This window comes from Crocodylus siamensis, chromosome 1 (assembly GCF_052110815.1).
Source record: "Crocodylus siamensis isolate JL-2025a chromosome 1, ASM5211081v1, whole genome shotgun sequence".
NCBI classification, from domain to species: Eukaryota; Metazoa; Chordata; order Crocodylia; family Crocodylidae; genus Crocodylus; species Crocodylus siamensis.
Window position 1 is genome coordinate 139,420,996 of NC_143395.1, and position 12,632 is coordinate 139,433,627.

Sequence of the window (12,632 nt, forward strand, 5' to 3'; positions counted from 1 at the left end):
GTGGGCTGGGGTTGCACTTGGCTCTTCCCAATGGGGGATGGGCCAGGCTGCTCTTGGGGCAGGCAGAGGGAGCACTGGAGGGAGTTGGGAGGGGGGCTGCAGCAACCCCAAAATTCACCATAGCTCCGCTCCCAGTGCTACTGCTGCCTGCCTTGAGTGCAACCCAGCCCAGCCCCCGCTGGGACGAGCCCAGAGCAGTCCCAGCCCGCAGTGGCAGCCTGCCTTCACCCTGTGCACAGAGCCGGGGGGCACATGCCCCCCATTCCCTACTGTGGTGTGCGGTAGCAGGGACTTGACCCCCCCCGCCCCCCGCACCCCTTGGACAAGCTTCAGCTCCATCCCATGCCCCGCCCTGACTGGCCAGCATCTGCCCCAGCACCAGTCCCACTGCCTCCCTCACAGTGGGGGCCTCGATCTGCCCTCCCCATGCTCCTTTCTTCCCTCCACCCCTTCCCCCACAACAGACTTAGCAGCCGGTCACTGCGGGGCTGCATATCAAAATCAAATCGGTATTAGCCGATATGTATCATTAAAAATTGGCCATCAGTATTGGCCCAAGAAGTCTCTATCAGTGCACCCCTAATTTTGACTTCCATGAGGCCAGGATTGTGTTTTCAGAGCAAGAGGTAGGTGCCTTTCTAAAGAAAATATTTTTGGCTCCACACAAAATACAGATTGAACTGCTGAGGGAAATTGTGTCTTGGTTAAAAAATAGATGATAGTAATAGTTTCTTCTAGTCTGATGCAATGCCAAGATAATGCAGGTTGCCAGTTTCAGATCTGCTATAAAGGGGTGAGAAACTAACAGCCCCAAATTAAGCTCGGCTTCTATGGTACCCTACATTTACTTTAGAGATGTAAAAATGCAGTGCGTGGTCTCACAGGCGTAGAATATTTGGAAAACCCTAAGAGCACTGTAACAACACACACAGCATTCCCAGTTCTCCCGACAAGCTAATTTACCAGTGGCAAACATTTAGTGAAAATAACCTTAGACACATCAGTGAGATCCCGGATGACAACATTACTGCACCTGCACATTTTAATTGTTGTGAAAAAGGCGAGAATAACTGGTGCCTCATACGTTGTACAATCCTGAGAATCAAGGAAGGCAAGGAAGCGTATAGCAGTTCCAGCATAAAATTGCGCAGGCAGTAAGACAAAAACAGAGGCTGCATTATTTATCATGTGTCAGACCGCTTTTTACTCACAAACTGATATGTGTAAAAGAGAATGGTAAATCTTCATCACGCTTGCCCTGCTACAGAGTTAATAACAGGGCTAGGAAATATCAGTTTTACAGAACTAATTGGTACTGGTAAAGTTCGCTAATGAAATGCCATCCTTCCCATTGCAGGAAGCAGAATAAAAATGGCACTCATCTGAGAGTGAGGAGGAATAATTTGTAGATGAGATGGTTATTATACCCAGCTGGAAAACTTGAGTCCATACAAACCTCTCAACATCAGCTTCTTGAATAAACCTAATTCTGAGTCCAAATTCCATCAAAGAGCATCCTGGAGATAGAAGAAGGGGAGGGGGAGAACAGTATCTTTTTGTCTGGCTTCAGTCCATCTCAGTGGTTCTCAAGTGGGGTGCTGCAATCCAGGAACTGCCTCTGTAGCAGCCAGGTAAACCTGCCTTGCATTTAAGGCTGTGGCACACATGCCCTCCTGCTGTGTTAGGGCTCTCTAATAACCCTGAAGCACTGTTTCACAATCAGGGTGCCACCAGATTTTTTTAGGGTGTCTGGAGGGATGGGGAGATAAGTGAAGTGTTAGGAACTAAGCTGATAAATATGCAGATAAGTGCAGGGTCAGGCTTCTCCCTTCCTGGACAATCCCCCACCCCCACTGCCAGCCCCCTTTGCCCCCTCAGGAATAAAGCTCTGTATTCTATAAATTAGCTTTTGAACTTGGGTGCTACTCCAGTCCAATGAGGGTGCCTTCAGTTCAGAAAGGTTGACAACTGCTGCACTGAAACAAACAGCTGGTTTGGGCTATAGCCCAGTCCAAAGGCCCCCACACTTCCCAGAAACAGGCATGCAGGGCCCATATGCTTTAGGGTTATCAGAGAGGGCTAGCAATGTGTGCTACCGCCAGTCCCAGGCTGACTGCAGCAGGCACGGTGGGCAGTTGAACCTGGAGGTCACAGCATGCAGTAGAGAAACACCGAAGTAATTTGAGCTAGCACCAACAGTGGGTCTCAACTGGGGATGCCGCCACATTCAGAAAAGTGGTTGTGACTGCAAAGGTTGAGAAACATTGCCTTACTAGCCCAAGAAAATGACCTGTGATTGGCACCCAGAAAGCTCCCCAAAACTTGATGATTTCAGGGAATTCAAAACAGTTTTAATCTGGAGAAGGGAAATAGTACTGAGTTATAAGTACTGTTGATCAAGATGATACTGAATCTTTCTGTGCCTTCACAGAAAAGTCCTAGGCCTCGCCAGTAGGTCTTCACTTATAAGAGCTGCCAGTCAGACCTGGATTTGTACTCTTGGTTGAACAGAAATACAAAGGTCACTTGACAAAGTTTGCGCAAGTGTTATTGTCACTTTCTTACTGACTGCAGTAGGAAACAGCTAGGCAATAGGCCAAGTTGAGGGACTGCCAGGTGGTAACCAGGTGCTGGTGCAGACACAACTGATTTAGCAGCCCTTGGCTAGACTCAGTAATGTTGGTGAAGTTAATTGCTTTGATCCTTTGGGCAGCTTCTAACATTATCTTCATCAGTGCAAATGAACTGAGCATATGATCTTTACAGTATGGTGTAAGCAAGAGCAAACTAGCGAAAGACTATAATGGGGAGGTAAACCAAGGGAAAGAAAATCACGGTTAATCTGAAGGCTAGTTCTGCAGCATTGACACTTGTTTTTCCACAGAGCCCCCTTCCTACTCTGCTGCCATTCCTCCCCTTTGTTTCCCATTCCTTGTTGCCTTGTCCAGTCCTGGTGCATTACAAGGATTCACGATTGGTTTTCTCCTACTCTGATTAAAGTAAACCCCCACCATTCCAGGGTAGATTTTACACTCCGCACCTTCACCTGCCGTGATGGTGTCTGGGGTTAGGGCTTTCCCAAGAGGGATCAGTGAATGGAAATCTGCCTTCATTCCCTCATCACTCCAATGATTGTCTGAAAAGGAGCACATACATGGACTCTTTTTTAAAAATTCTAAGTTAGTTGTTCTCAGAGAGTTAATGCACTCTCCTCGGAGGCTGCAATGTTCACTGCTGTAAAGCAGAAATACATGATCTATCTGGCAGCTGATTCACTGTCTGCTTCACAGCAGTGCTAACTTCCACACATTGACCATATTCTGAGACTTGGCAAACAAGCAGTGGGAGCAGTAAGCAGGCTCCTTGCTACAGAATGGACTGAGTGGCTTTCTATGATTGTTGTTTTGGAAAACCTTGTGTCACAGATATGTCCAAGATATATACATGTTAAGATCATGCTATTTGATAGTGTTAGTCACAGCCATTCTCCAACTACCCCCGTCATTGTATAGACCAAGCACATAAGATCTACAAACTGTTCAACCTGAACCACTTAGATCCAGATCTACAAACCAGTTCCAATAAAGGGTTTAGGCACCTGCAACAAGACTTAGCCATCTGAAGTCCATCTAGATACTCATCACCTGCCTAGCCAATTCAGCCACCTCCCTGTTTGACCTGAAAGTTTCCTAGTTGTCTAAATTGCTGCTTCCATCCTTGCCCAGCACTGCCCTAGCCTGAGCTACGCAGCTAGGACCTGCCTAAGTAGTGAAAGTCCTGGATTCATATCCATCCTCACCCTGTACATATGAGTAATTGTGGAGCAGTGGTCATACTGTAAATTCATATCCATACCTTTCTCATGGTAACTTGTGTAGCCTTAACCTTAGATGCCCAAATCTCACGTAAAGCGCATTTTAGGCACCTAAGCCCTTCTATGGATCTTGGCCTTAGTTTTAACGTCATTTTTTTCAGTCTTCTCACTTCCAGGTAAAAAATACACCCCAGCAAACTAACCTTGTGTTCAATACAAGCTTATGCATGGTCTCTGACTCCCAACAGATCTTTAATGCTATGTAGATAGTATTTCTATCTTTAAACATATCAAAGATTTCACACCATTCCTCAAAGTTTCCCTCAAACCTATAGCTTGTTGTTTTAGAGAATATCTGTAACACTTTGTTTTCTTTTCCACTTTTTAATTTCTAATTGCTAATTGTTAGCATTGTGAAGATGTAACTTTCCTCTTCTATTCAAATTATTCCAATAAAAATCATTTTTAAAAATCAGAAGGAAAAATCAGTAACACAGGTGCAGCTGCTAAAAAGAAATGAACTGTTTGGAATAGCTCCATTTTTATAGTTACTTAAAAAAATCTTCCAAGCAACTAAAACTTACAGAACTACATCTAACTTGGTTTGGCTTGAGTCATTTGTGCTTTGGGAGTGGTGGGGAGTAAGAAGCAATCTGTGTGGCAATCTGTGGAGCAGCAGACTGGCATCATAATAAGCACTTACCTGGTACGCTGTATGTCCACAAACGGATGTGGTCTCTTAACTGGGAATATGACTTGAAGTGTGTCCTGTTAGGATCTTGAGCTCATCTGTGGTGTAGGTGCATTACATGTGCTGCTGTCACTTTTACTTAGGCTGGCCATGTGGCAGCAGGATGTCTGAGAGGCTCATCATGAAGCCAGCATGACCATAGTGCAGAAGAGCATGGGTTTTGCCATAACATACAGCGTGTTAGAACCTAATTCATTCATTAATAAGATGGAAGACAAAATGTGGATTTTCAAAGTTTGCAAATCTGGTACAAATCATATAAACATGATTAAAAGAAAATAAGAATTACTTTCTCACAAAATGGCCTAGGCTTGTTTATTGTTACTGGTGTTACTGAGTTTTAATGTCCATAGCATTAAATATATATGTCACGGTGATGGACACAGTATGAAGATCTGATAGCAACACTAAATAGTGAAAGGTAACGAAACTTTGCTACAGAACTGCCTATTCCATCTTGCACCAGGTGGGAGAAGGCACCTGGCTGTGGATTTCCATGATAAGAATTAGAAAGAAGAAAGACTCCACTGTAGGTACAATAATAAGAAACACTGGACACTGATAGTTGGAAATTTTTTAATTACAAAAAAAATGAGAAGCAAGTGTGTTATGTTCTATAGTACATTAAGGACCTGCTATAGGCTTCAGAAATAGGCATGCATTCCTGTAAATGCAACAGGAGTGCGTAATTATACGTAAGAGCAGCCTTTTAAGTAAAACTGCTTTGTTTTCAAATAAGGAGCACCATATATGCTTTGTGAAGGCTTTCCATGCACTGGCTATATTTTTTTTTCAAAACCTGCCTTATAGCAATGTGCAGTCTGGCTCATTCATACATTATTTCAATATGGCTGCATGCACACTGTATTAATATGTTGCTACACATAATTACTACCTGTGTTAACACATGAAAGAAAAGAAAAAAAATAGGTTTGCCATTAAAAATTCTTAGATACAGCTCTAATATTACAGTCACTGTACAGTTCTATTACATATTCATTACTCCTATTCAAAATTTGTCTTTGTGATACATTATGTATAAAATGTCAATTATTTAACATGCAGTCATCTTTTTTAGTTATGGCAGGAAACAGATGTCTATGGGCTTTTCACTGAGTTGCATTAAGATTTCCGGTTGTGTTCACTCCCAACTCCAAACATTATTCTTTCTGGGCACTTATAAAATTCCACCAGAAGTGTCAGCACCTCTGCAGGGGAAGGAACGGCAGTCAGATTTTATTGGTTGTTCTAATAATTACAAGAACCTGAGATGAAGTGGCACTGCATTTTAGGACATCCTGAAACTCTTTGAAGATCCTTCCATCCCCACCTGCCAAGACTTTTTACTGAAGAACCTCTGCCCCAATGGTATGCTCTCTCAGAAGTTAGAAAAATAAATGTTTTGAGGTTTGTTGTTATATTTGAAAAATAAAACCATCTGCAGCTGACTGACCTAGCCATGTCTATTTGAATTTTAAGGAATGCATGGTCCTTTAAGTAGGAGTTTTCTTTATTGCTCTTCCGACAAGCTGTGCTGAGAGGCTGTGTCCTCCAGGGCCATATCCTCCTGGCTAGCCCTCCTGCATTCCAGGTTCTGAGCCATGAAAATGGCATGGGCAGGGCCTAGCTCTCTCCGGGGTCTCGATTCGGTAGTATCCATTGCTTCACACGTCTCAGAGAATTGCTTAGAAAAGTATAAAAGAGTTTAGGAAATAGCTTAATAGGGTTTTTTTTCAGAATGACATTTTGAAACAAGGTACAGCTTGAGCAGGGCTCTTAACATTCATTATTTACAGTGGGCATTTCAAGTGCTAGAAAGGAAACCAGAGATGACTTTCATACGTGTCCCCCTTCATACAATAACGGCATAAAGCACGAGATAAGAGGCATGTACAGGATTGTTTTAAATTTCACTTGCAATGAACCGTGAACAACAGAAGATTATCAGGCTAAGAAAAATGTTTTATCCTCAAATGTAGTGAGTCTGATGCTGTTCCAGCTTTGCCAGAAGACTATCATGCTATTGCAGCCGATTTAAGTACAGATTTTACTGCAGAGTTTACTTTAGACCCTGACTATGGGAAGTGCTCAGCACAATTGACCAAAATGGAAAGGTGACATCCATATCTTCCAGGATTCAGATGGCAACCTCTTTGGGGTAGGAGACGCATCTTACCATCTGTTTGGGTAGTGACAAGCATGTTTATTGGTGTTGCAGAAATAATGAAGAGTAATGAGTGTTACTTGTATGAATAATGATGGAAGATTAGACCATAGAAAGTAATGTTCAGTCTAGTTTCTCTTGGAGTTTATGGCAAAGTTCCTTGCATTCACCGGGAGTAAGACTGAGCCTTACATGTGTTTGGGATGAAGTACGTATGTCAAGGGGGCTCTGCCATCTGAAGCTTGAACAAGGAGTGTCATGTAGTAACATGATCCTATGCTGTGTGTCAGAGAAAAGAATTTTGTCATAATGACAGCACTATAAACTTACTTGGTTCCATTTGTTAGTGTCAAATGAACCAGAGAGTAATTATGCTCTCTCGCACTTTGTCTTTTACTGGAATTGCCAAACTGCTTCATGGCTAATGATTTTATCATTTCATTTCATTGCCCCTGGGTGCTGTAGTGAAGACGATGGGATATGGAATGGTGACTAACTAGAACTAAAAATTAAATGACAGTCAGGTAGCCAGCAAAACACCACACCAAACTGCACGCACAGAGATTTTTCTCAGGGAAGAGCATGGATGGGAACTTGTTGCAAATTTTTCAGTGAAAAGTTTTTCTGTCAGAACATGATGATGTGTCAGACCCCAAACATTTTCATACTAGATTTTCATCAAGGTTTCTCAGCAGCAAATCACCCAAACCCTGTTAAAGTGAACACCTTATTTTAATGACCTTTTCTTACAGTCCCATAAGGTTTTGTTTTAACAAGGCTGTGCTGTAATTAAACATTGGACCTGGTATTGGCAACAGGGGATGACATGATAAGGGACTTACAGATCAGTGGTCACCCGGGGGACAGTGACCACCAAATAATAGAATTCATCATAAGGTGTAGGGTGGGTAAAGTAACTAGTAGGGTGGAAGTGCTAGACTTCAGGAAGGCTGACTTCAGCAAACTCAGGCGTTTAGTCAATGAGGCACTGCAGAGTAGGAGATTTGGCGAGATGGGAGCCCAGGAAGGGTGGCTGTCCCTTAAGGAAACGATCCTTCGGGCACAGAGGGAGATGGTATCGATGCAGGGGGAAAGGGGCCAAGAGGCTTCCTTGGCTGACCAGAGAAATCCAGAGCAGCCTAAGGGCAAAAAGGGGGGCATATAAGCAGTGGAAACGGAGAGGTTACTAAAGAGGAGTATGCCTCTTCAGCTCGCAGTTGTAGGGAGGCAGTTAGAAAGGCCAAAGCTGCCATGGAGCTGAGGATGGCATCCCCAGTTAAGGATAACAAAAAATTGTTTTTCAGATATATAGGGAGTAAAAGGAAGGCCCAGGGTGGAATAGGACCACTACTGAATGGGCAAAAGCAATTGGTGACAGACAGGGGGGACAAGGCTGAACTCCTCAAGGAGTTCTTTGCCTCAGTCTTCCTAAACGAGGGGCAAGACAAGTCTCACATGGTTGAGAGGCAACAGCTGGGCAACAGACTACCAAGCACTGATCGTGAGATGTTGCTGATTCACTTGGAAGGACTGGATGTGTTTAAGTCGGCAGACCCAAATGAGCTCCATCTGAGGGTACTGAAGGCACTGGCTGATGTCATTGCACAGCCACTGGCAAGAATATTTGAGCACTCGTGGCACACGGGACAGGTCCCAGAAGACTGGAAAAGGGCCAATGTGGTCCCTATTTTCAAGAAGGGGGAGGAAGGAGGATCCAGGCAACTGTAGGCCAGTCAGTCTCACCTCCATCCTTGGCAAAGTCTTTGAAAAGATTATTAAGGCTCGTATATGCGAGAGTGCAGCAGGAAAAATTATGCTGAGGGGAAGCCAGCACAGGCTCATAGAGGGTAGATCATGCCTGACTAATCTAGTCTCCTTTTATGACCAGGTTACAAAACATCTCGACACTGGAGTAGGGGTTGATATCATTTACTTAGACTTCAGGAAGGCCTTCGATATGGTATCCCACCCCATACTGGTGAACAAGTTAAGAGGCTGTGACTTGGATGATTACACAGTCCGGTGGGTGGCAAATTGGCTAGAGGGCCGTACCCAGAGAGTAGCGGTGGATAGGTCGGTATCAACTTGGAAGGGAGTGGGTAGTGGGGTCCTGCAGGGCTCGGTCCTTGGACTGATACTCTTCAATGTCTTCATCAGTGACTTGGACGAGGGAGTGAAGTGTACTCTATCCAAGTTTGCGGATGATACAAAACTGTGGGGAGAGGTGGACACACCAGAGGACAGGGAACAACTGCAGGCAGACCTGGACAGGTTGGACAAATGGGCAGAAAACAATAGAATGTGATATAACAAGGAGAAATGCAAAGTGCTGCACCTAGGGAGGAAAAATGTCCAGCATATCTACTGTCTAGGAAATGACTTGCTCGGTAGCACAGAAGTGGAAAGGGATCTCAGAGTCCTAGTGGACTCCAAGATGAACATGAGTCGTCAGTGTGACAAAGTCATCAGAAAAGCTAACTGCACTCTGCCATGCATCAGCAGATGCATGACAACCAGAACCAAGGAGGTGATACTTCCCCTCTATCAGGCGCTGGTCAGACCGCAGTTGGAGTACTGCGTCCACTTTTGGGTGCCGCACTTCAAGAGGGATGTGGATAACCTGGAGAGGGTCCAGAGAAGGGCCACTCGTATGGCTAAGGGCTTGCAGGCCAAGCCCTATGAGAAGAGATATGGGCACCCGGACCTCTTCAGCCTCTGCAAGAGAAGGTTGAGAGGCGACCTTGTGGCTGCTTATAAATTCATCATGGGGGCACAGAAGGGAATTGGTGAGGTTCTACTCAGCAAGGCACCCCTGGGGGTCACAAGAAATAATGGCCATAAGCTAGCAGAGAGCAGATTAGGCTGGACATTAGGAGGAACTTCTTCACAGTTAGAGTGGCCAAGGTCTGGAATGGGCTTCCAAGGGAGGTGGTGCTCTCCCCTACCCTGGGGGTCTTCAAGAGGAGGTTGGGTGGCATCTCGATGAACTCCCCAACAACTGGCTTATTGGCTATTAATGGGTGGGGTTTTCTCATCTATTTTGAAAGCTCATGGCTCAACTTGGTGGAGAACAGAAAAAAACCCTCAAAACCGTGCCATTACTTTACAAAACAAAACTAGTTTTTTTCCCAGGTAGAGAGGACAGAAAAAACAAGCCATGCCAGACGGATTTTAGGAACCACTCCTTAAAATGCACTACTACTACAAGGTGCTCAGATCCCGTGGGAAGGAAGGCAATATAAGAACCTGACTATAAGAGAGTAGCTCATGCTTTGTGTGCCTTACCCGTGTTGCTTGACTTGCTGCTCTAGCAGAGGGACCCATGGCAATATTGACACTGCTGGATGACTGGGTATCACTGGTGTTACCTCCATCTGCAGCTGAGAGCCCAGAAATGACCAAAGCACTTGAAAAACTTCTTTTGCCGAACAGAAGGCTGAGGGTAGAGCTGGTTGAGGAGGTCAGACCAGACCTGAACATTGCTCCAGCTTGATCCTGAACAGCCAGCTGGCCAGCAGCAGGAACGGCAGGGGGTTGAGAAAATACAGATGTCATAGAATTGTGGAAGGAGAGCTGACTGCCAGAAAGCCTTTGAGCAATTTCATGTGCAGATGTGGAAGCTCGAATAAAAGGCTGGCAGCTTTCTACAATTGGTCCAGAATGACTTGAAACAGGTGGTCGCTGGCTTAAGGCAGCATGCATCTGAGCAGATTGACTCCTGGGTTTTCTTCTGCCTTTAAAACAAAAATATTACACCCCATTTTAAATCTCTTCAACATTGTCCCATCAAAGCATGCATTACTGCCTCTGTCTAGTGAGTAGGGTGTACCATAGATAGATCATTCTTTATAGCACATGTAGTTTTATGCTGAGGATCTGAAGGACTTTTTGCAAACATTTGGAGAACCACAGAAATTAGAGACTGATGAAACCTCTTATAACATCTAGTCCATCCTGTTTCCAGTATGGACTGCTCCCAAAATTCTCTTGTGTTTGGATCAGGACAGAATCTGACCTTAGGTGAGGTAGGTAAATAACATAATTATTAAAAAAATTCAACAGAGGAGTAGCTGGAGAAATCAGGGATCTTATTTAAAGTTATGCAGAAGTCAGTAGGAGACATAAGAACAGAATCCAGGAACCATTATTCTATTGACTACTTCATATCAACTTGAAGTCAACTCTGACTTTGATGATAGTATTTGTCACAACATTAATGATATGGAGTTAGAGGAAGTACAGTTAGCCAGTTTGCAGATGGCACCAAGCTGGTGGAGCTACAGACACTCTGAAGGATAGGCTTAGGATTTGGCATGTCCTCAATATATTGGCAAAACAGTCTGAAATGAATTGGATGAAATTCAGTAAAGGTAAGTACAAAGTTCTGCACAAGGACAGAACAATCACACACACAAATACTGATTAGGCTGCACTACTGTAGAAAAGGACATGGGGGTTATGGTGGACCTCATGGGGGTTATGGTGGACCTCAAGCTGAATATGAGTCAACTGTGTGTTCTTGTTGCAAAGAAAATCAACAGCATACCAGGTTGTATTAAAAGGAGTGGTTTTTCCACTCCTGGGATTTGCAGGTACCACTCCTCTCAATTCAACCCGGTATACTGTTGGCTTTCTTTGCACTAGGAACACACATGGAGGCCTGCATCCCAAGAAAGTTGTAGAGAAACTGGGAAGAGTCCATTGGAGAGCATCAAAAATGATCAGAGGGTTGGGAAACATGACTTATGAGGAAGGGATGAAAAAAAATGGGACCATTTATTTTGAATAAAAGGCAGCTGATGAGGGATTTGATAATAGTCTTCAAATTCATGAAGGGTGGGTATAAAGAGGATGATGTTACATTATTATTCTTTGTGGCTACAGAGGATGGGACAAGAAGACATGGTTTAAAACCACAATGAGGGAAATTCAGTTTGAATATTAGGAAGAGTTTCTCATTATGAGGGTGCTTAAGCACTGGAACAAATTACCTTGAGGGGGTGAGGAATCCCTGTTCTTGGAAATTTACTTAAGCAAGTTAGACAAACACTTGAAGATCCTACCCTGAGCAGGATGGCTGAGTAGGTGCCTTCCAACTCTATTTTTCTGAGCCTATAACTTAAGACAACACCAACCCCATTGAAACATCCTGTTTCTACAGCTTTATACAGTTTGTTTGCAAAAAGTACAGTTTTTAAACAAAATCAAATTAAATCACATTACTCCTGCCCTTTAGGACTAGGAATGTGAGGATTCTTCCACATCAGTATCAGAGAACAGAAAGTGTATGCTACAGGAAAGCTATTGAGGCCAAGATCTTAACAGTGTTTAATATTGGACTGGATTTTTACCAGGGTATCCAGAGCATCTGGAGTTATAATTAATGACAAAAAGAATGTAGATGGGATACTAAACCTCATATGTCAGCACACAAGCCAATCTCTGTAATTCGTATTCTGGAATGTTTGAATATACACAGAATAATTAACAAAAAAGTCCAGTCAGAAGCTACTGAATATGCTAAATACCTGCTTATGGATACAATGCACTCTCTAGGTAATGAACAACAGGCTGGCACACACAAAAGACCCCCCTTGTTGCTCCTCTATATGATTTTATACTTGCCTCACAGCAAATGTGTGTTCATGTGAATGCTTACTTGGCTTTCCATTATCCAGGAAACCCAAAATACTAACACATGGTGGAAGCTTTGTGTTATAGCCATAACTGCAGGTTTTAAAAAAAAATCTCAATATTTTTAAAACTTTACAATGCTGGAGCCAGTTTTGCTTTTCAAGGATTCTGAGCCTGTTGGGTTTTTGTATTTTGGGGTTTTTTTGTGATACATAAAATAGGAAGAGGGGGTTATAAGAGAGCTGCAGGAATCTTTGAAAAAGAAAATT

The 12,632-nt window shown here is 43.6% G+C and overlaps 1 protein-coding gene across 1 annotated transcript in view; it reads right to left on the reverse strand.

The window, feature by feature from the left end:
• Positions 1-64: 64 nt before the first annotated feature.
• The window catches only part of PCNX2 (pecanex 2), a 269,742-nt gene continuing 257,174 nt past the window's right edge, over positions 65-12,632 (reverse strand). Inside the window, exons 33-34 of the mRNA XM_090044227.1 lie at positions 10,015-10,463; positions 65-6,249 (exon numbers count right to left, since the gene is read on the reverse strand). Of these exons, the coding sequence (XP_089900353.1) occupies positions 6,076-6,249; positions 10,015-10,463 (623 nt within the window). The 3' untranslated portion in view covers positions 65-6,075. The remainder of the gene's footprint in view (positions 6,250-10,014; positions 10,464-12,632) is intronic.